Raw genomic sequence first — 23,795 nt, 5'->3', positions numbered from 1 at the left:
TGCCCAGAGCAGCTGTGGCTGCCCCTGGATCCCTGGCAGTGCCCAAGGCCAGGCTGGACAGGGCTGGGAGCAGCCTGGTATATTAGAAGGTGCCCTGCCCATGGTAGGAGTGTTGAAACCAGAACTTTAGGGTCCCTGCAAACCCAAGCCTTTCTGGGATTCTTTGATGCTGATCAGAGCTTCCCATTTAGAGTATCGAATTTGGCAATGATGTGTTACATCGATTTCTTCAAGTAAATATTTTGAAAACCAAAGCGGGTTTGGACTTTAAAACCTCCATGCAGGTTCTTAGGTTTCTAATGCTCTAGAACTTTAGAAGTGCATAATTGGTGCTAATTGCCCTTCCCACAAAGACATTATTGGGGGGGGGGGGGGGGCGGTTGCTTTTGTTGTTTAAAACAAGAAGATGAAACTCCTGAATTGGCCCATTGGATGTCTAAGTACAATTTTCATGAGGAAGTTAAATGTACATAGAAGCATTCAAATCAAGCACAAAGGGCCACAGGTGGAATAAATCAGGCCGCACAGCTGTGCAAGGCTCAGTTTTGCCAATCCCCCAAAGTTTGCCCCAGATATTTGATTAGGACCCACTAAGATTCTTCACTCCCTTAACGATTTCTACGGAGTTATTTCAAACCCACTGCTAGCAACTCGCCTCCAGCTCGGCAGCTGGAGGAATCCTGGACAACCACCGGGGCGACGTCCGCGCTGGTTCCCCGCAGCCGAGCCATGAAATTGAGCTCAGCCAAGGCAGGTACGGGACGAACCGCTTCCCAGGGGCTTGGGATGCGCACCCACGCCGGGCACCAGGCACTCTAAAAACTACCCTAAACCAGCCTAAAATAACCCCAGCGGGATCCGAGGGGCCGGGCCGGGCTGTCCGTCCCGCAGGTGGGCGCGGTGCCTCATTACCGGTGCCTTATTAGCGGCGGCCGCGCGCCCGGCGCCTCGCGCCTCGCCCGCGTCTCCGCGCCCGCCTCAGCCGCCCCGGCCGGGAAGATGCACAAAGGCTCCAAGAAGTACTTCGGGCAGAAGTCCTTCAGCGAGGTGGCCATGGACGAGTACCTGGGCAGCCTGGGGCTGTACCGCAAGATGACGGCCAAGGACGCCTCCTGCCTCTTCCGAGCCGTCTCCGAGCAGGTGCGCAGCCGGCCGGGCTGGGGGCAGCCGGGGCGCCTCAGGCCCGGGGCGGGCCGGGGGTGCCCCCAGAGAGCTCCTGGAGACCCGGCCGTGAGCCCAGAGCGAGGAGGTGGCACAGGGATGGCTGGGAATGTGTGTGGGGATGGGTGCGAGCGGCTCCGGGCGCTTGGGCTCCCCTCAGCTTCAGGTGTCCCCAGGTGTCCCCAGCCTCTGCACCGCCTCCTGTTGTGGTGGCGTTAGACTGGAGGATTCATGCCTAACGCGAGGCGTGGGTTAAACTATTGACGTTATCTCTTTGTTACCGTTATTTCCCCAGCTGTTTTCATCTCAAATTCATCACGCAGAAGTTAGGAAAGCTTGTGTCTCGTATATGAGGCAGCACCAGTCGAGGTTTGAATCCGTAAGTAACCCCGAGTTTTGTGTCTGAGCTGGGTGCGTGCGGTTTGGAAGTGCTGTGGGAGGGGGTCACTGGTTTAGCACCGAGAACACGATGGTTTGGCGCACTTGATGCTTGAAAGACAGGGGAAATGACAGAGTGACTGCTTCTTTATGTTGAGTTGCAGTTACACAAGTTTTACTTGCCTTTGGTTCTGAAGTTTCTGAAACCACTTAGTAGTGAATGGGGCAAGTTATTTGTGTAGTATATTGCCTGTGGAGTGACCATTGCAGAATTTAGTAGGTGGGAAATGCGTAGGTTTCTGGAGCTAGAAAGTCATATCAAAAGATGGTGGGAAATTCTGGAATAATTACATAAAGTCATGGAGTTTTGAGATATGATTTTTGGTTGGTTTTGTCCGTGGCAGTTTGTGTGTGTGCATTGTGGTGTTGGAGGGTTTTGAGGTGTTTTGGGGTTTTTCATTGTTTTCCCTCTAATCACATTGAAGTGCTTCATTTAATCTAGAAGGAACTTGAATGCTACTTGGACTCATATCCTTAATATTTTTTTAGAATCTCTTGGTATTCTCACATTGATACCTCAAATCATTCCTATGTTCTATGTGCCTTGCCCCTTCCAAAACAACAGCTGGTAGTTGTTAAGTAGTCTTTAGGTTTAATTTTAACTTTGCTTTCTAACTGCTTAAGTTTTTATATCTGTTTTCTTCTTTGGTTTTTTTTTTTTTTAAGTATGTGGAAGGCTCATTTGAGAAATACCTAGAACGACTAGGAGATCCAAAGGTAAGCCTGATTTTAGACTTATTAAGAGACTTAAATCTGAAGAAACTAGAACAGGAAGGTGTTTAGATAGTTGTTTGAAATGTGATTATTTGAATTTGAGGGTTTTTTATAGATAGACCCAGATCTTGGGGAATCAATTACATAAGTAATACTAAGGGTTTGTACTGATAAATGTGAATAAAGTGTACATGTATAAACAATACCAGTTTTAGTAGGGAATTTTTATGGGTGCAAAGGAGCAGTCCAGTCTCTGCAGGCTGGACCATAAAAAGCTTATTCCTAACTGAAACTCTTTAAGAAGAAAAAAAACTAAATATGTGGAGTACACCTTAAATGAAATGTCTGTCAGGCTTTACAATTCCCTGCTTCCTCCTTTACTGTTCAGACTTCTATTTCTTTAGTCTTTAACCAGTAACTTTGGTGAGTGCAGCAGTTTCTGAAACAAATGTGGGTTTAAAAAAATAATATCTAAAGTGATGTGTTGGAGCAGCTCAGTCTTAAAAATTTTGGTAATTGTGGCCACCCCATGTAGCAGACTCCTTTTACCTCACTCTCCCCCAAATCCTTGTAACTCAACTTTCAGTGCATTATTGCTTTAACAAACTGATGCTTTTGAACAGATGTTTTAATAGTACAAAATTCTAATACTACAGAAATGTAGAATATAGTTGTTGATGTTTAGATTCTTCTGCTATCTCACATAATCTCATCATATTGCCTAGGAAAGTGCTGGCCAGCTGGAAATAAGTGCCTTATCAATGATGTACAAGTACGTACCCCTTTCTTAAGGTTTACTTTGTTTTGCCTTTTGGTGTGGGGATTCTGGCTCCAAAACTTTGTGTGTTTGCCACTGAGAGGTGAAGGTATGAAACAGGATGAAAAATGCTTCTCTAAAAAACTTAACTGACGTGTAAATGGTGCTATCACAGCCCCGTTCTAATGGGGGTTGAGGGCAGGGTCAGTTTCCAGCGATGCTTGTTTGCTATCATTTTGCTGGTATTAACTTGAATGTCAGGTGTTTGCTTCTAGTGGCTGAAGACTGGAAAATGGGCAGAACTGAGGAGCTGTGTGCAGTGCAAACACTGTGTGGTAGTTACAAGCATGGCTAAAAACTTGTGTAGGTGTTCTTGAAAGCTCCAGCAGTGAGGAGTACCTGCCCTACCTGGTGTGTAAACACTGCTATTTATTTCAGAGGTAACACAGAACTGTGCAGGTGCTGCTGTCTCGCTGAATTAAGCTAATTAAATGATGCCAATTGTAAAAGGCAGTCTGGCTCTCTAGTGGTGGGAGATAAAAGCCTCCTTTTGCAGGCTCACTCTGTCCCAGTACTAAAGGAGCAACAGAAGTTTGGCAGGAATCACTAGCTCCCTGCACTGAGGTTCTAGTCCTTTTGCAGGGTGCCTAAGTCACTTAAGACTGAATAGTAAGAACAGGAATTAAGTGACTAGTAAGAACAGTAAAGCAGGAATTACTAGCTCCCTGCACTGAGGTTCTAGTCCTTTTGCAGGGTGCCTAAATCACTTAGACTGACTAGAACACCCTTCTGTCGGTGTAAGTACTTGACTTAATCTATGAGTAAGCATCATGGCCTTTCACAGATAATTTTTGTTTCCCCCTCAAGATAGGTTTGCTCATATGGCTGTTCCTTTATGGTAGCATTCATTTATCAGGGAAAGTGCTTTGCTTGGTTTTTCTGTAAACCAACAGCTCTAAACTGCTCCCTGGAAACTTCCTTATAAGATGGTTTACTGAGAGTGTGCTCTTGCAAGTCTTGTTTTCCCTCTGCCTACCTAGGCGAGACTTCATAGTGTACCGGTACCCCGGGAAGGCACCCGCACGTGCTACAGACAATGGCTTTGAAGACAAGGTCAGTAGAAGCGAGGGAAATTTCCTGCTGTTCCCCTGCCAGTCCATTTCTTTACTTTCACTAAAGCTGGATGGGTTGTCTAATTTTTTCCCTGAGAAGGGGAAGTTAATGGGAAGGGATGATTGTAATAAATTGATTGATTTTTGTGACCTACAAACTGATCCCAGTTCAGAGTGAGAGTTATTGGAACAGCTTATGTACATCAGAACTGCTGATAGTAGTAGGAGCCAAAGGAAGGAGCATAAAGACAAATACTGTGTATTACCTTGCATCTGACCCCTCTGGAGCTGTGTAGATGTGGGTGCATAATTATGTGGCTACTTCAGGCATGATGCCAGTGAAGCTCCTGTGGCATGGATTTCAGTGTGGGCTGCTAGATTTGCAAAGGTGGTTCATCTGCTCTGAACCTGTGCTGCTGCAGCTGTTACTGATCTGTTGACGAGCATTGCTGTCTTCATTACCTGTGCTTCTTTCTTCATCTACACAGTTTGCTGTGTAGCTTAATTTAATTCCAAAATGAACTGAGTTTAAAAATCAAACAGCATGGCCTAAGTGCTCAAGGCTTTCCCACCAGAAGTCTCATTAAGTGTTGGCAGCTGTCTGGCATTACACTGTTGAGTTTGGGCAGCAGCTCCTTCTGGTGTTGCTCCTCCTCGCCACAAGAGGAGAGCTTGTGTTGGCAGAATCCACAGAGCACCCAGAATGAAGAGTCCTGGCATCTGGGCTCCTTCTGGGAGCTGGTTTTCTGGGCAGCATCCTCGCTGGCAGCGTGCTGCCTCAGGGTTCCTGCCCATTGCAGTTGGCTGTGGTTGTGTGCCAAGAAGTTTGGTGGCACATGTTTACATGATGTGTCAATGCCTGTGATGTAGAAAGCATCTCTTCTGCTTCTAAAAAGCAAGTTTTTAAGGGCTAGAGAAGTAAATGCTCTTCTAATCTTACAGGCAGAGAAGGATGAAATGTGCCTTTGACACTTGGGATAGTGTGTCTCAGGGTGCTGCATGCAATGGGTTGTATTTATTTTACCTCCTGAGCAATTGGTGGTGTTGGAAACAAATTCCTGTTTCATGTTCAATACAGCAGGATGTACAGATGGGTTTTTTTCTTTGTATGATACAAAGTTACATAGAGACTTTACCTAAATTTCAGTTTTGAGCTGATGGTAAAGCTCAAAAAAAGCTCAGTTTTTTCATGTTTATATTGAGAATATTTACTGTTCTCTTGGTGAGTTGGTGTCAACTGTAGAATAAAAGGATATCAGAAATTACTGAATTCATCATAATTGATGGGATTACATCATTCCAGCCTTAAAACTTTGTTTTTTTAATTTTCCCAGATTTTACTGTGTTGTTCCGGTAACGGCCATTATGACTCTGTGTATACAAAACAATTTCAGGAAAATGCTGCCATTTGCCAGGGTAAACTTGAAATCATTTTTCTGTGAAAGAGAATTGTGTGTTTTCATATGTTTAGAGGCAGGGTTTGTTTAGTTTTCAGGGGTGGGGAGAAGAGAGATGGAAGCTCACTTCTGGTATATTTTTATGCATAGACTCATTTTTTTTACCTGTTAAGTGAGTTTTTGAACTAAATGACTTCCAGAGGTCCCTTATTCCCAACTAAGTTACTTTATGATCCTGTCCTTAACTGCATTTTATGTCAGTACAGCCCTTTAACAGTAGATAATATCTGAAGATCTGCCTGCCTTAAACTGCAGGAGTTCTTATGGATCTCATATTGTCGAGCTTTGTGTTGGTTTGTTCAGCTGTATTATATGAGATCCTCTACAAAGATGTGTTTGGCATGGATGAGGAAGAATTAAGGTCTGCAGTTGAGGTGTTTCGAAGTGGATCCAAGAAGAACAGAAACAGTGCTCCTGTAGGAAGTGAGGATGCAAACTTTGGTTGTCTCCATGAAAAAGTGCCCCGAAATCCATCAGAAAAGAGGTAGTATTTTGGGAAGGGGATCTGGTAAGAGGAAAGCAAAAAAAACCACCTTAAAAACCTTGCAGAAGACAACTTTTCCAAGTTTCTATGGATTTTTATGGAGTATTAACTCTTCCTATGTTATGACACAAACACAAAGCTCAGGTATATCATTGAAGAGAGTGTGCTTTTCTTGGAGTTGGGAATTGCCACATAATTGACTGTCCTCTGCTGCAGGCTGTTCTATAGTTGTGTGTTACTCTGTAAAATGACAGCTTATTTGTAAGCAAAATTGCTCCTTATTCATTAGAGCTTTTTAAATTATTTTTTTAATGAGAGACTTATTCTTCTAAGCCTCCATAGCTCTGAAAGGCTTGAGAGCTGCCTCTGAATGCTTGCAGACAGCATTGGTTTGATGGTACCTGGCACAGTGTCTTTTTGTCCTTGACAGTGCAAGAATTCTGTCAGTGGGATCACCTCCATCCTTTCCTAATGCAAGCCCTCATTAGGGGTGGGTATTGGAACAAGCAAAGGTCATGTTTTTAAAGCTTGGAAAAGGCTGGTCCTGCACTGCATTGCACCTTGCTGGTGTTTAAGGCAAAATGTGCCACTTGATGGCACCATGGTGCTTTTTCAGGTTGTCTGAACAGTTGGTGATATTAATCCTGGCTGGAAATTGTGTGTTGTAGCTTTTGTAATCTTATTTTCAATTTTTTAGACTGGACGACTGGGAAGGCAATGATGCTGACAATCCACAGGAAACCAAGTTCAAACAAGGCATTGAAGAACAAAAGGTTTGGCACTTCAGGAAAAATCCTTCTGGTTTGCTTTTGGGGGTTTTCTCCTGTTGTATGGTGTTACCTTTGTTAGGGCTAAATCCTCTTTACCACTTTCTAAAAATGTATTTTTGGTTAGTAGGTGGTTTATTTCTTCCATCTACTTGTCTTTTGGTTTTGCCCTTGAGATTCTCTTAAACCGGAAATGGCTCTTTTACTTTCTGAAATTCTCTAGTCCTTCTCTAGTTGATTTTTATTTCCCCCAAAAGATGGAGCTTAGCAGATGTTTCCTGATTTGTTTTTCCCAGAATATGGTTTAAATTAGTTCACTTTTGTCTTGACTGTAGTATAAATTGCTTCAGAATACTTCTGGAAATTGTGCAGAGTTTTCAGATGTAATAACTGAAATGCTCACTTACTTTTGAAGCTGTGGCATCATTGATCTGGTTAGCTTCCTTTGATTCATTTTGAGTACAGAACAATGCCAAGTGTTACTCTTGAGTGTGTTCTGCTTTCCAGAGTCAGTTTGCTCAGCACCTGAGTGCCTGAATCTGTTTTCATACTCTTTGAGTTTTAGTTTTTGGGGAAATACAGTGGAAGTGAAAATTTTGGAAAATAGCATCTGTACTTTTTTAAATGGTGCACAGATGCTGGCAGAGTAGAGACTGTGCTGAGCACATGAAATGCACTTGTTAATGCTCCATTCCAATTCTGTTTTTAGCCTCCAGAAAATCCTCCAAAGATGCCTGTTCCTTATAAAGTGCTAAAGGCACTGGACTCTACCATCTATCGAAATGTGGAGTTTGATGTTTGGCTGGACAGTAGAAAAGGTATCTTTTGGAAAGCAAAAAGTCAAAAAGCTCTTCCTGTAGTAGGGTTAGCATTAAATTTATGAATCTTGAGTCCTGTCACCTGATTCTTCACAGCTGAAATGTGAAGGGCAGGGGTGAGCCCAGCAGACAGCTGTAGGTAGGACATGCTCTTGGTGTCCTGTCTGCCATTCAAAGCACAAAATACCCAGCTTTGGATACTGTATAATGGTACAAGGTTGCTAAAAATCTGATCTCTGCTGCTCATTGACTGTACACAGGAAATAGGAGGATTCACAGCAGAGCACAGAACTCTGTTGCCATTCTGTTGTATTGGAAAGTGTTCAAATGTGAGAGTTTTTTGTTAGAGCATGTGTGCAGAGACTTCTTTTTAGAGCATGATTTTGGCCTCAGAATTGTATAATAATGAATATCTCAAATATAGCATTGAGATCTGTCAGATGAGTTTTTCTCCTGCCTCCTAGCCCTCCTGGGCTTGAACATTCTGCAGAGATTTTGTGGTTCTTGTGGCTTGGGAAAGGTTGGCTGCTTTTTGGCATTCACTGTGGCTGATCTGTAAAGCAAGAAGTTATCAAGAAAGAGAAGTTTTTAAGTGATGCTTGATGTCTGACCCAAAGTGCTTTGCATGCTGAAGAACTCCAGCATTTCACCACGGAGTAATCAGTAATGAGGATCATTAAAATTCTTGGAACAGAGTGTGGTAACCAATTATCTGTGTAGAATACTGACGTGCAGAAAAGCCAGGCAAGGAACAGAGGTAAAAAAAGCTGAAATCTAACAGCAAGGGGACTTTAGGCAATGTTAGCTTTTCCTGGATGACATTTCATGTTTGCCAAGTGCCACTGGGACTCTGGCAAGATAAGAGATGTCCAACATTTTTAATTCCAGGATTTATATTAAATGCAGGATTAGCTCTGTGCCACCACAGGAGCTGCAGTGTTGTAGCAGTGCTGCTTGCTGCATTATCTGGCTGTTGCTGGTGACTTAGCCTGGTTATGGTCTATTGTAAGAACACCTAGAGTTACTCCACTGTTACTATGGGGAATATTCAGGTATGCACAGGAAGTATTTAACTCAATTGGCCTATAAATTGTAGTTGGCTGCTGTCATGAAGTATTTTAGGATATGTGAAGAAAGAACAGTAGCTGAAAGGCTGTTTTCGCCCCATTTATTTATTCATTTCTTTTTAGAGCTTCAAAAAACTGACTACATGGTGTTTGCTGGGAGACAGTACTACTTAGGAGATAAGTGTCAGGTCAGTACTCAAAGGAGATTCACTTCTGATCAGCTGTTAAAACTACTTTAAATGGACTGTGATAAACAATGAAGTCATTTGACTTCATAGAATTCTCTAACGCTTTTCTAATTCTCTTCCCTGTAGGTGTTCTTTTAAATGAAATTTCTTTCTGAAATCTACCTTTAAACTCGGTAGTCTGATGGAAAATCAGTTTGGGGATTCAATGTAAACCAGTCATCCACATTCTCTGAGTGTGGAAGTTCCAGGCAGAGCTCAAAATGCACACAGGGGGTGCTTTTGATGTAGTTGTCTTTAGGTTTTTCACTTGGGCTAAGCAACAATTCTGGATAGTCTTATGTTTCTCAAAAGTGAAGTAGCAAAATATTTTTATAAAATAAAAAAGGAAGAGCTAAAAAGGGAGGAGTAGAATGATCTGGACAGGAGATGCTGAAAGGAAAGTCTGTTTTCTTTGTATCCTGATGTTGTATGTAGTGAGGGCCCATTTTTTTTTATCAATCTTTAAGGTAGTGCTAATTATTCACTCAGTGATTTGTTTCTTACTGAGCTGAGCTTTCCTTTTCTTACTTTATCTTCTGTTTTCCTTAAGTTCTTAAGCAGCAGTCTTCCTTGGCACTTATCTGCTGGGCACAGGGGATAAAAATAAGTTAGGGAGCTGGTATCTTGCCTCTCAGTTGCTCACAAGACTGATTTTGTCATTTTTATCCTCCCTAGAGTTAGTACACTGCTCTTTATTTTGGTTGCTGTTTTGAAGAAATATTTGAGACTCCTGGGCCAGCTCAGTAACGTGGGACTGGCTGGGAGCAGCCTTTTGTGTTAGTGGTTTGTGGGCAATATCCTGATGCAGTTCAAGTTTTTTAGAGCCTTCCTTATTCTCCCTCCAGGTGCGTCTGGAACCAGGAGAGAAGTATTACAATGCTCACATCCAGGAAGTTGGACAGGATAGCAACACTTTGACTGTATTTGTTGAGGAGCTGGCAGAAAAGTAAGCAGTGATGACTTTGAGTTTAAACTCTTTATGGTTGAGGGCTTTCTTTTTTTTCTAATGACCAAAATCATTATTGTAATGCTTTATGTGAAACCTTGCTGCTTTTCCTTCACTGGAAAGTAAAAGTGATCTTTACAGCTTGGGCTTAATTCACAGAGAGCAAATTGCCCTCCTCTGTTGGGTTTCTCTGGAGTTTTTATGCTGTACCCAAGCAACAAAATAATTGGCACTTCTGGTGAATCTAATCACTTTCTCCCCCTTGCTGTTGAATCATTCACCCTCCTCCAAAGCTGGGATTGACAACATCCTGCAAAAATTCTGTGTTGTACCCTGCTTTTAGGTGTACCTCTGGAGGCACACAGATGCAGGCTGGGGAGAGAGACTTGACCCAGGAAATAATAGTGATTAAACTAAAATATTGTTTAACCTAAAGCCTAGCTTGTCTTTCCTTATTAAACAAGTAGCAGTAATGTGCCAGAGAAGCAGATTATTTATTTTCACAAGCTATTTCCTCTGTCTTGGTGTTGCTTCAGCTTATGTTATTGTGCAGAGTGTATCCCTGGGGCACTGCTAACATGGGTGTCCTTCCTGCAGGCACACAGTTCCTTTGGCAAACTTAAAGCCAGTGTCACAAGTGGCTCCTGTCCTCGCTTGGAATATGGCTCACAACAGAAGAGGAGCTTATCAGAAAGTAACAGGTGGACACTTCTCAGGAATAGGTTTGTACAATGCTTCCAGAAACATTTCTTCCCTGGGGAAGCAGGGGAGTTGCTCATGGGAGCTGTAACTGTAGCAGTCTTTGGATATTGGAATGGACTCAATTCACCCTGTGATGTAAAACTTGGTCACTTGTAGGGTTTTTATAGAAAGCTATCTTTCAGACAGGGATGAATTTAACTTTTCAATAGAGCAAATCTGTTGAAATACAGAGTAAATTTGGTATTGCTCAAAATTGCCCAGAAAAATTTGCTACTTGAGAACAATCTAAAAACACATGTCAGTGAACCAGAGAGCTTGTCTGACCTGGCATTAGCAGAGATGCATAGATGGACCAGGAACCCACTTAAATATGGGTTCAATTTAATTTGGAGGAGGAATTGTGAGGTTTTTTTACTTTTATAAATAAACACAGCCTGCATAGATTTTAACACTGAGTACTGGTTGGATCAGCTGAATCTGGGAAGGTGTTCCCATGTCAGATGCTTGTATCATGAATTCCTGCTTGATTCTTTTAAAGAAATGTCTGTAGTGTCCATATTTACAATGTACTTTTTTCTGGAACATGCCTCTGGCTTTCTTCTCTATGGGTTCTTCTTCACTTTATCATTTGAGGCCATAGCTCGGGTTTAAGGTGTAAATCTTTTCTGTCTCATGGAAACTGCAGAAATGGATATGAAAACACGGAAGAGGATGCTCAAGAAGGTCCGTGGGAAGGAAGTGTTCATGACTGTGGCTTACAGCAGGGGCCAGCCAGTGCTGCCCCCCAGGCTGCAGCACAGTGCTCCCTCAGGGCGCTTCCCTCCCATCCACTGCTCCCAGGGAGCTGCAGCCATGGCACCCTACAAACCCTATCACCAGCAGAACCCTCCCCGACAGCACCGCGACTCCGGCATGCCCAGGTAGGAACCTTTAAAAACATGAGCTGGCCACTTGTTTCCTGTTCACTCTTGCTGCACACTGGCTGGGAGGGAGTTTGTGCTATTCTGGTAAAACTACAGCTGAGAGGCACTTCTGGTAGTTGCACCTTTTCCCCTTTAAACTCAGGGGATCTGCCTGGTTTGTAGACATGGGTATGTACGTGGTTTGTAGACATGGGTGTGTATGGGTTTTGTAGACATGGGTGTATATATATATCACCTGGAGAGAGAACAAGGGAAGCTCTAGAAAAGCTTAAACTGCATCAGAATATTGTCACAAACCCCTGATAGCACAGGCTGCTCCCAGCCAGTCCCATGTTACTGAGCTGGCCCAGGAGTCTCAAATATTTCTTCAAAACAGCAACCAAAATAAAGGGCGCTGTACTAACTACAGGGAGGATAAAAAGACACAAAATCAGTCTTGTGAGCAACTGAGAGGCAAGATACCAGCTTGGCCCTCAGATAGCATTCTACCCCAGCCCAGGGGAGAGAGGCTGTCAGAGTTATGACAGCTTGTCCTGGTGAGTGACAACAAACCTCTTCCACCAAAAATTGCTCTGCCAGGATGCTGGGGCATGAATTGCCTGTTTGCAGCAGAGTGTGAAAAGCAGGTTTTTTGGTGGCTCTGCAGAAGGAGCTGGGTTCAAAGTGAGCAGCCAAAGGCAGGTGGAAGTGCAGGTGGTGGTGACCGCTCAGCCCTCTCTTGCTCCCCAGCTCGTACAGCCGCAGCCGCCGCCCGCTGCCGTGCCCGAACAAGGAGTGCCAGTACGGCTTCGTGCCAGGGGCCGCCGAGGAGCCCCAGGGGCCAGAGGAAACTGTCACCTTCTGTGAAATCGAAGGAGATGACACTGCTTTTCCTGCTCTGCCTGTGAGTTATGAACAAAGGGTAAGCTGAAGCCTCTCAAAGAGAGAGGAGGAGTGGGAAACTATACAGCATGTTGTTTTGGTTAAGAATTATCACATGTTTATTTAGGTATTCTTGGAGTGCGGTTTATCAGTGAATGCATTTTTGACAATGGAAGACTGAAATTAGTCTAGTTCCTGTAAAACCTGCTTGAAACTTCAGTTTTTCTAGATATTCCCTTCTTTGTATCCTCAGTAGCAATGCTTGTTTTCTTTTAAGCATATTTTCATAAGCATAATCATGTTTCTCCTTTATGTTGCAGTTTGAAAACAAACTATTTTCCTCCTGTGCATATCTGTCTAGCTCTAAACATTGTGGGAGAAAGCTTTTCACTTGTTTGCCACACTATAATTTATCATTTGGGGAGCAAGATTCAGAAACTGGATAGTGATAGCCTGGGTGTTTTTCCCTATGAATTTGTAGTTGTGATGTCTTGGATTAATGTGTTGCTCCTGACACAGTTTCTTCTGCTACCAAAACAAGGAAAAATTGCAAACCTAGACTTTTCTTAAAGCAATCTTTCTGTTGAGTTGTAGATAAAGTGGCCAAGTGTATTCTTAAACTTTAAAATGCCTTTTTTTTTTGTTATTTGTAGTCTAAACCCAGTCCAAAGCTGGGAGTGCTAAAAAAAAATCAATTTATACTTGGGTATCTGAATAGGAAAACAGATTAAAAAAACCACAACCAACCTGGTATGTTTGAATTTTTTTGCTGTGTTGATGCAGTGAACTATTGTTAGACTCATATTTAAATGAGGAAGAGAGAATATGCTTAGGGCTGTTTCAGTACCAGTCATTTTTTCTTTGCTCTGATGTACTAGATCTGTAATCTTTGCTCTGATTTTTCCTCCAAGAGTGCCAAGGAAGAAGAAGGACACATTATCCTGCAATTTCTTTTTTCCAACATGAAATCAATACAGCTCAGTGGCTTTTTCTCCCCCTTTGCTAGACTTGCCTGTAGCTCCTAATGAATAGGTTTTCATGTTCATTCAGTGACTTTGTTATTGTCAATGCCAAAGCTTTTTCTCTGTCTCTTCCTTGTCTTGTTTAGTAAAGGAATGTGACATTTCCTGGGGAAAGATGCATCTCACAGAGGACTCTGCCATGCTGCCAGAGGCCTGGTGGGAGAATCTTCTGATTTACCATCTCTGCTTCAACCTTGGAAATCTTTCAAGCCTCTCTGAGCACTTTATCGATCTTGTAGTCACCAGTGGCTTCTGAGGAGAGTTTTGAGTGTCACCTTAGCCACCACAAGAGTGAATCAGCTTATTTTACTTAAGCATCTCAACCCTACATTCCTCCTTCAGAGAACTGATTTTTTAAACTGGGGTGCAGCCAAGGATTTATTTCAGTGCAGCAGCAAAGGGCCTGTAAAAAACTGAAGGAGTGCTGTGGGTGGCCTTGGGGTGTGCTGCTCTCTGAAATAGTCAGGGTTGCACATGTGCATCAGCCTAGTGCAGACAGTGCTGTCTATGCCAGCAGCCACCTTCTGGTTCCACTGGTTGGGACTAAAGATGACCTTTCTCCATGGTGATCAGTGTTTGGATGAGCTGATCTACTGCTGCTGTGGGGGGAATGCTCTGGAATGAGGAATGCACTAATGCAGCCTTGCCTGGGATCTGCTCCCTCCTTTGCAGCTTTGTTAGAGCTTGGGAAAAAGCTGGCTGAGTTCTGGGAGAGAGCAGCTTGACTGCCTGCATGGGACAGTGGTAAAGCTTCTGAACTGCCTTAAGTGTGCAAGGCAGAACAGGAGGAGAAGGAAAGAAATGTTTGTTGCATTAGAATGGACATACAGATGATGCTTTTAGTAAGCTTTGGTTGCAGCAAGCTGGGTCTGCCAGCCTGGTTCTGTGTGTCTGTCTACAGAGCATGGAAAGGTTCTAAATTATTTCTAAATGTGTGCTTCTGTCTTTGCTTTTCAGAGCCACAGTAGCCATGCTCCCATTGTCCATGGTCCAGGGGCATTTTGGGTAGCAAGGAGAGGTCCAAACTCTGTTCCATCCAACAAGCAGACTCTGAGTGCCTTAGAGGAAGAGGAAGAAGCAAGTGAAAACGGTGAGTTCTTGAAGGATTAATAGACAAAAAAATGTTTGAGAGATTGTATCTTTTAGGAGATGTAAGGAACCTGCTTTTGACAATGAAAAGCACATTGACAAAATGAGATGATACTGAAAGCAGGTTATTTATAGATGCACTGAAGGATAATTGCAGTAACTCCGGGCTTGAGCTTTTTTGCCTTCCCTTTTTTTTTTGCCCCTGAATCAAAACTTCCTGTTCTCTTTCCCTTGTAGGGAAATTTCATGAGGAATATATCTATGTATCTTCAGGTAAGTAAAAGTTTAGTTTTTACTGATAGAACATTTGGTGAATGTAATACACTCAATTATGAGCTCTTTATATGTTTCTGAAGGATTAGATTTAGTGCAGCTCTTTTCAATTAATTTTGCTTATGTTCCCCAGATCCCAACTGTGAAACTGCAACCGTGTTTAGTTCACCAGAACCTGCAGCAAACTTGGTAAGTTTTACTCAGACTGTTCAGATTTGAGATCTTTGAGGTGTGTGGCATTCATGGAAACTGTCCTTGGATGCACAGTAGGTTAGACACTTAAAAAAGAAATGAAATCAGCATTCCTTTCTATATTCACCATCCTTTTCCTCTGTGAATGGTGAGGTTTTTATCTGAGTCTGCAGGTACAGTGTGAATTGCCCTGGATGCATTAATGATTTTCCACCTTTCCCTCTGCAAAGAGGGAATGTGTATTTGAGTGCTGTTTACTTTTCTTTCTCTGCTCCAGACAGCACTTGCTTTTATCAGGCAACCCTTCAGGTTACATTCCAGTTAAACTTAGCCCTCCTCTGTGAGACTGGAGAGATCTCATCTGTAATAGAACTTATCTTGGAACTTAATTTTTTTTTTTTATTTGAAACTAAATCTTTAGTCACCTGCTGCTCCACAGTGGGTGTGAAAGCAGTCCTGAACATGCCAGAATAGAACTGTGTTTAGTGGAACTACAAAAGACACTCTGGGTGTATAGTCCATAAACTTAAAAATAAAAACTAGGGGTGTGGTGTGTGTGCCTTGTGGCTTCTTTGCCACTGAAATGGACCATGCTGTGCTTTGGAATCCCTTCAGGAAGAAGGGCCAGTCTCGGTGTCACCTCCAGATGAAGTGGCTTCCTACAGCTATCCCCAGAAGGTAGTGTCTGGTACTCTGAACTGTATCTCACACTGCACTGTGGTGGCCCTGCAAGGAGGTGACCACTCTGCTTGGACTGTGACACTTTCTGGGGACCCCTCACAGCCTCTGGCAGCAGAGAATGCAATTCCCTCTAAATACAAGCAAAGCAGAAGATGCCTTGCAGGTGTTTGCAACTCTAAACTGGTATTTTCAAGCCAATTTTTTCAGAGTTTGGATAGTTAGTGCCTTTACAGCTAGGATTTACAAGATGGATTTGTGTGAAGTGAGAATTTTTGAAGTGTGTGGTATTTTCATAGTCTTTGTCAAAGCCAGTTGCAGAGGCAGACTGTTGAATACTCTTGACTCTTTTCCAGGTGTTGGTGAACTCTGCAACAGTTTCCACCTCCACAGATGTTTATACTGCTCCGGCTACAGGTCTCTCTTCAAATTCTGCTGCCTCCACTCCAGCCAGTGTCATTACAGCAGCTCCCCCACAAACAGCAGTGCAGCCTGTCATAGTATCTCCCTTTTCTGTGGGGAGGCCAGGTAGAGTGTACAGACTGCAGCTGTGGACTTGGATTTCCAAGTTTTCAGTTACATTTTCCCCTCCCTTTCTCCCCCCACCCAAAACAAGTGTTAAAAGGCTTTAAAAAAAAAGTGTCACTTGCTTTGGTTTAAGATTACATAGCTGTAACTTGGCTGCTGGCTTCTTGTTTTGAAGGGGCTGTTGCCCCTAAATTTTTGTGGGAATTGGAGTTCTGTGCTTTGGGTTCCCCCCCTTGCCACCTTTTAACCATTAATGCCAAGTGTTTGCTAGAAAATTCTTTTCAGAAGGCAGAAGTTCAGTGTGACTGCTTTCACCTCCCCTTTCCTACAGCTAATTTTCCTCTTGAGCTGAGGTAGCAAGCCTCTAGAACACCATCACTTCCAGGAGAGTCACTGCCCAGGGTGTTCCAGTTTATTTTTGTGACCCTTAGTTTCCTCTGTGCAGGGAGATCAGGTTTGTGGGTGCACAGGGTGCACTCTCCACCTTAGGTCCTCTATTTGCTTTGCTCTTAGAAAATGGCAGTTAGGAAAAAATTGTTTTCCTTCTTACAGAGAGCACTTTTCCTGTCTTCTGTAACTTTTCATTTAGCATCTAAGACATCTCCACCTTCCATTCTGCTCAGTTCTGTCTCACTTTTCTTGGGTTTTTTTTTCTGCTCCTACTCTGCATGAGAGTTTAGTCAGCATGGTTCTCAAAGCTGTCTGCTCACTGGTGCCAACCTGCTGCTGTGTTAGAGGTGTGGGCTACCTAAAAGGATATTTAACAGTTGTCTATCCAGAAGATTTTTGTTCTGATACGTCTCAAGCCTTCCCTTGTTTTTGTGGGTTTACTGTCACACTTCTGAGGACTTTAGGTGATTAGCCTAAAGCTGTTGTTCTCTTACAACAGAGAAGTCTGGCCTGCCTTCTAATATGAAGAAATAATTGAAAAATACTTTTTTTCTTTAACTGGGATATACATCTTGCAGATAGAAGTGCAGTTAAGGGAAACCTTCCTATCTAGTTACAAAATTTCTTCTGTTTGCCTTTTAAAGTGCATGCTGAGTTGTGTAAGTTAACACCTTGCTCGTTTGACATACCATGGCAAAGTTAACCTTTTGGGTGACATTTGTTTCCTTCCAATTGTAGCAGTTTCTTCAGTGCCATTCCCAGTTTATTCAGCTCCTCTTCCCCCAGTGAGTGAGGTGGGAGAAGCCAGTGCTGTGCTTCCAGCTTACTCCTGTGATCCCAGTGGCAGTGATTTGCCTCGAGGTAATTAATGATGGCGGTTTGTATTTTTACTCCTGTTGCTCTCCAGCACACTTCTGACTTGTGCTCTCCTTGGAAACTTAACAGAACACCAAGTGAGAATACATAGTGAGAAGAAATGGCTCTCTGCAATTTGCAGGGAATGAGAAATAATATTATAGGTACTTATGCTGAAACATTTTCATTCCCAGTTTGGAACAGAGAGTTTATATCTGAACTCAAATGTGTGATTTTTGCAGCTCTAGACAGCACCTTAAATAAATGCAAGCCCAGGGAGAGAGTGCTTGGCCTGTGTCATACTTGTTTGTGGCCAAGTAACCACTTTTCTGACAACTGGTTAAAATAAGAACTGTGTGTTTATAAGTTGTGCTGTTGCACAGTGGGGTATTTTAGTTGTTTTCCTTTATGGCTCCAAGCTGTAATTCTGTGATATTACAAACCAGCACTGAAGTGTGGGCTCAGCTTGTTCCTTGGGTGTGCAGCTGTGTCACACACTGCCCTCAGCTGGGACAGTGTCCCAGGTCCATGTTGAGCAGTGAGTGCAGAGCCCACGCCTGCTGCCTTCACACTGCTGCTGCTCTGCAGTTGCTCTGCTGCCTCCCCTGTGCCCTCAAACCCAAGATTTGTTCATCTTGGCTGTTCTGGCTCCCTTCCCTGCTGTGGTAGCATCACTCTGACCCCATGCTGACATCAGAGCTCCTGCTTTCCAGATGGAGTTGAATGCCCTTTAACTGAGGCTTTCTCCACTTGGGAGAATGGGGTGTGAAGTGTGTTGACAAGAATCTGGAGTGGATGTGGATTAATAACCTCTCCAGACCCTGCCTGGAGCTCTTCAGCTGAGTCAGTCCACATCATATTGGTCCTGTCCTTGGCACAGGCTGTAGGAATTTTAAAGGTTGCTTGTTAAATGCTACATGCAGTACTGTTATGCTACACTGCTGGAGTATAATCTGGATGGCCTTTAAGTTAAGAAACCCAGCAGGTTTGGAGTAGGGCAGGGTGAAATATGTGGGTATGCTTGATCTGGAGTTCTGTGTGCTTTGCTAAAGACACCAGGCCTGGTATAGATAGGGAGCAGGACTTGTCAGTAGACTGAAGTCCTGGACCTGGGAGGAAATCCTGCTGTGGGCTCTAGCATTGGTTGTATCTGCATTTATTCCACTTTTCATAGCGTCTTGTGTCTTGTTTTAATGGCATTTAGGATTTGGCAAGTGTGTTTATTAACCTCAAGTATCCTGCCCTTGCATGGTGCCTTGTATTTGAAGGAGCTGTTGATAAAAGCCTGCTTGAAATTGCTGTGTTCCAGAAACAGAGTGTTAAGTTCTGGCCAGAGCTTCCCAACAGCACAGTGAAAACTCTATCACCAGATGAGATTTTTATCAGGCATCAGTGTGATCTTTATGTTTTCATGTCAGAACAGGTAACTTTTTATGGCTTAGCTGTTGCTTCATAAGCAGCACATTTTACTGAAGATGGACTTGATTTCCAGACATCTAAAAGGAATATAAACACAAACTGGTCTCCTACTGTACTGGTTTCTTTTCCATCATTCCACAGATGTCAGTGTTTCCAGTGTCACTTTGTCACTTCAGTCTCCCAGCAGTTCCTTTGTACTGTTATTGCTGCTATGGAAGCAGCTGTTTCATTCAGCTGTTATGCTTGCTTTGCATAGATTTGCATAAACAATTGAAGAACAAAATTGGGTTTTTAAAAAAACATCCAACTTCTTCCAGATGTAGATGGAATTTCAGCTAGATAGTAAAAGGTTTGCACTTGTGTAAGCCTTTGAGTTATTTTTACTATTTCACTGACCGTGGTCAGTGTTACAGCCAGACCACCAATACCTCCAGGACTAAGTAAGGAAGGATCTGTGAGCATTTCCTGAAACAGCTGCATGGATTGCTGCCCCGATAATTGGGCTGAGCAGTAAAAGAATTGAGAATTGGCAGCAGCAACAGAGGAATAAATCCACGTGCATTTTAAAATTGTGGTTTGCTTTGCTGATGCTTTTGCCTTCCTGCAGCAAAGCACAACACAAAGTGCCACAGAAGCAGGGCTGGGGAAGTGTGGGAGATGGGTGGGCAGGGAGGCACTGTGGAGCCTGGTCTAGGGCAGGGTGGGTGTTTGTGAGGATGGAATATGGGAGCTCTGGAGGTGTTGCTGAGTTGAATCCCTAGGAAGTTCCTTTTGAGTTGTCTCCCTGCTTTCCCTTGGCTTTCATACAGCTGGGAGCTCAAGGACTGTGCTGTGGAATAGGTCACTTGCTTTTTCTTCAAAGCAAATCTGGATTGAAATCTAAGAAATCAATTTTTCTCATGCACAGTTCCAGAACTCCATCATGGGATTAAACACACACCCTCTTTTTTTTTTTTGGTTTTTTTTGGTCCTTTCAGTGGGTCAACTTTAAAGATTTAAAGCTGCTTCACAGCTTTTGGACAGTTGGAAATGTGTTTCCAAGTTCAAAACCCTGTTGCTTTTGGAGAGAGGTTTCAAAGTCCCTTCACACACCTGGGACTGTTTCTCAGCATGTCACTTACTTGGCTGGGGAAAAATTATTCAGTACAGGGAAGAGAGAATAAAAGACTCTGCAAGACAGTAGGGAACTGAGTACCCTTGTGAGGAAGGAATTTATTCCTTATTCCTGCCCCCACTGAGCTTAATATAACAGTTGGAGGGGTGCAAAACTTGGTGAGAAGCTCTGTGTTAAGTCCTAGTTGCTTAGACAACTTTTTTGATTATTTTGTAAAAAAACTGCTTTATCACTTGAGTAATCAAGATGAAAAAAGCAAAACTAAAGCTAATGTAATCATTGTATTAAATAATTAATTGGCCAGACAAATGCTCTGCCATTGCACAAACATCTAACTGGATTTAATTTAAAAGATAAAACTACTTTAACAACTATTTCTATTCAAGATACTTTCGTTACCCTTGATATTTTAAAGAAAAGGTAGTGCTGAAATACTGTTATTCATTAAGTAAGAATAACTTCAGGTAAAATGTTCTTAATGTAAGTTGCTTTTGCTTCTTGGTTTATATTCCTCTGCTCTTTAATATCCTGTCTTTAATTTCAGATACAAAGGTCTTGCGGTATTATTTTAATATGGGATTGCAAGTAAGTGCTTTTAAAATGAGTATAGCAATTGCCTGTAAAAACTGCTGGGTTTTCTGACAAATTTACTGATGTATTCAAAACTTCAAGTGTCCTAAATGTGCATTTTGTGCACTGGACTATTAACGTGGATGGACTTTCTTGGTGGAGATTAAAGCCTGGCTCAGGAAGTAAAGTTCTACCACAAAATGTGAAGTACACCATATTAATTGTTTTACTGTGGGTTGTGGTGGTTTTTTAGTTTTACTGTTAACTTTTTGGGGTTTTGTTGGGTTTTTTGGCGTTTTTTTGTTGGTTTTTTTTTTTTTTTTTTTGTATTTTGATGTTGGATAAGTATTCTTTCTATGAAGAGAAGGGAAGAATCTGAGCCATATGAAGAGAAGGGAAGAATCTGAGCCATTCTTAAGAAGAATTTGTGTACTTAGATAAGAAATCAAAGACCACTTAGAGATGTGTGGATGGAGTCTCCTAGGGCTTGTGCAGCTGAGCTCAGACTGGTTAGCACCATTTCTGTGTTCTGGAAACCTGCTCTGCTGAAGCATTCTCTGTACCTGTAAAGTGCAGTGTTAGTGCTGCTGCTCAGGGAAGTAAAAAGAGCAACATGAGCTCCTTCAGCTGAAGAAATGGGAAAAATCTCTGAAAATGTGGCAAAGTTAATAAGTGGGAATCTTCTTTGTCTGTAAAGGCTTCACACACAATGGTAGCATGGCTGTTGCTGCAGGTATCTTTCCTTGTAGGCTATCTTGGTTTGATGGGTTTTTTTGTTTATATGTCTTAAGAGGGGTAGGGAGGAAAAAAAAATCACTTTTTCCTAACTTTAGCTCTGAAAGTAGCTGTGATTTGGGGGAGGGCTGGCGAGTGTGACCATGTTTTTCCTTTTCCTGCAAGTACTGCCATCAGAGCTGCTGGCCTTCCATGATGTACATGCAGCCAGTGCTGCCTCCATCTCCAGTGGAAGTTTACCCAGCCTATGCTGAGCCAGCTCCTGTCCTGGATCAGTCAGTGCCCCAGCTCTTCCCTGATGCTGGGCAAGCTGAGGTCCACCAGGTCCCCTTGGAGGCATCAGCAAATGGTTTGTACTTGAGCAATGCTGCCTTCATACTCATGAAATCCTGCATAAAAAGGCCATCAGTGTGGCTGAAGTGTGTGAATGAGCTTTTTGTTTTTTTTTTTTTTTTTTTAAGGAAACTTCCAAAACACAGAGCCTCCACCCCTGTCCTATGGGCCAGTGTATTACCCAGTGGTGTCAGACCCCTACAGCCAGCAGCCTGTGCCTGGCTTTGACTCTGTGGTTCCTGCCTACCGCTACATTGGCACCTGGCATCCTGTAAATCCTCCCCATGGAAATTCCCCACCTGTGGCCAAGGCTGGGAGCTCAGGAGCACCACCCCAGGTGGGCTACATGGCCTCCCCTAACCCTGCACCTCCTGATGCACCTCAGGGAATGTAAACCTGGGAGCTGGAGCCTCCTCCTTGGCTTCTCCTTTCTTGTTTGCCAGCTCTGGTTAATACTGTTTTGTAAATGTTATCCTCTCTTAGAGGGTTGAGTCAGTTTGCTCAAACTGTGTTCAAATTTTGTGTTTCTCTTTAGGTTTTGCTACTGATAGATGACAAGATGTTGCTTTAGTTGATTAGGGAAGCATAGGAGAAAAGTACTGTAGTGCAGGGAACAGCTTGGATGTGAGTAGAGGAAGGATGTGAAAAAGCTTGCTGTGACTAAAGACAGGTTGTGTGTCTCTGAGGGCTTGCACTGAGCACTTAAACACCTGGTTCTTGCTGAAGCACTGAACCACTGCCATCACAACTCAGGTAAACACTGGGCACAGGGTCATTAGAGGGGGATAATAATGTTTAAAGTAAGTTGACTTTTTTCAGATTTTGCAAAACTAAGCTGCTTTCTCTAGTGGTCACATATTTGAAACACATATTTGTATTTCTTCTGTCTGACTTCGTGGTGCATAGGTTTCATGGCTGTGCAAAGTGCAAGAATAATGTTTTGATCTGTTGTATATTTGTAAGATTTGTTTTGTGAAAGCTGTTGCACATACGGTGGTGGCCGTGGTGGTTAAGTTGCACTGACAGCACAAAATAAAAGCATTAAACACCTGAAAATGAGTGGTCATTTATCACTGGCAGGTAATGTTCCTGACAATGAGCTATCCCACAGCCTGGAGTGAAGAAATGCACTGGTGTGGGACAAGGCTGTTCTAGCCTTCTGTGAGAAGGCAGCAAAAGCTTTCAGCATGGAAATGGAAGCAGAATAATTCCTGGTAATTGCACCTTTCCCCCTCTAAACTCAGGCACAACATGCTTGGCCCTCAAATGGCATTCTACACAAAATTTAAATCAGCTCTATTGGCCCATTCTACTGTTTGGTGATTTTTTTTTTTAATATTTTTTCCTTTCTGTAAAACAGGTGGTAGTGAAAAGGGGATTAAGCACAGAACTGGGAGAGAGAAAAAATTGTATTTACTTTGGTATCCCTTTTTAGTAACCCTGGAAGCTAAACCACAGTAGGAAAAGGTGATTTGTTACATTTTTGTCTTAAATTCATGCAGCACTGTTGGTGTTGATAATGTAACTCTGTAGGGGCAGGGCTGCAAGCTCAGCTTTTAGTTTGTCTACTGCAATTTCTAATTGCTGTACATTTAATTTGGCAATTTAAAAATGACTTTTCCAAATGGAGCAGCCAGGTAAAAAAGTCAAAGCGAGATGAAAATGACCCCTGAATAGCTAATTTGACTTTGAGCTGCAGTGCTGTTTTTAAAACAAAACATTTACACAAAACTGTTTATGAAATAATGGGTGCCCTTTGTGTTTCTGCCTCTGGAGAAGCACTTGACTTGCACAGATGTTTTTTGGAGAAAATACCATGAGGATTTTTTTCTTTTTCTCTGAAATAGCATTCACTGGCTTAAACCTCTTAAAGGAACTAGTAAAGGCTGTGATTTATTTGAAGGAATTGAAAGTGGCACTTACCTGAGCACAGTCTCCATGCTGGCGTCATGGAGTGTGGTTCCATCTGTCATATCCCAAGCAGCTTCTGTCAAGCACTGAAGGGAATTGGAATATCTTCCCCTTTCAGGCTGTAGCTCTGAATTCTGCCTCCTCTCTGAGAGACAGCCTTGCTGTTTTCTGTACACATGATTATCACAGTACAGTGTTGGAGTTTTGTGTTCTGGTATAGTCTGTCCCTGGAAGTCAACCCTTTTTTTATTT

General features: G+C 42.8%; 1 protein-coding gene across 1 annotated transcript; it reads left to right on the top strand.

The window, feature by feature from the left end:
* Positions 1-729: 729 nt before the first annotated feature.
* LOC131564097 (putative bifunctional UDP-N-acetylglucosamine transferase and deubiquitinase ALG13) lies at positions 730-22,660 on the top strand. The gene is made up of 25 exons (XM_058814357.1): positions 730-750; positions 892-1,140; positions 1,457-1,540; positions 2,266-2,316; positions 3,039-3,085; positions 4,111-4,183; positions 5,517-5,598; positions 5,943-6,123; positions 6,821-6,896; positions 7,600-7,708; positions 8,899-8,963; positions 9,848-9,948; positions 10,546-10,670; positions 11,336-11,570; positions 12,303-12,456; positions 14,414-14,546; positions 14,783-14,818; positions 14,952-15,007; positions 15,626-15,688; positions 16,045-16,216; positions 17,345-17,467; positions 20,539-20,579; positions 21,465-21,648; positions 21,761-21,969; positions 22,168-22,660. Exons 1-25 carry the CDS (start codon positions 730-732, stop codon positions 22,201-22,203), a joined length of 2,706 nt encoding a protein of 901 aa, XP_058670340.1. The 3' UTR covers positions 22,204-22,660.
* Positions 22,661-23,795: the final 1,135 nt, after the last annotated feature.

The sequence above is a fragment of the Ammospiza caudacuta genome, chromosome 14 (assembly GCF_027887145.1).
Source record: "Ammospiza caudacuta isolate bAmmCau1 chromosome 14, bAmmCau1.pri, whole genome shotgun sequence".
Classification (NCBI taxonomy): Eukaryota; Metazoa; Chordata; class Aves; order Passeriformes; family Passerellidae; genus Ammospiza; species Ammospiza caudacuta.
Note: the sequence above shows the minus strand (reverse complement) of the source record. Positions and strands in the feature narration are given on the sequence as shown.

Excerpts from the sequence above, each read along its gene's own strand:
- LOC131564097 (XM_058814357.1), top strand. The coding sequence starts at position 730 with ATGAAATTGAGCTCAGCCAAG. Across the intron at positions 6,897-7,599 it reads AAGGCATTGAAGAACAAAAG|CCTCCAGAAAATCCTCCAAA; the intron begins GTTTGGCACTTC and ends TTCTGTTTTTAG. Across the intron at positions 21,970-22,167 it reads GCTCAGGAGCACCACCCCAG|GTTTTGCTACTGATAGATGA; the intron begins GTGGGCTACATG and ends GTTTCTCTTTAG.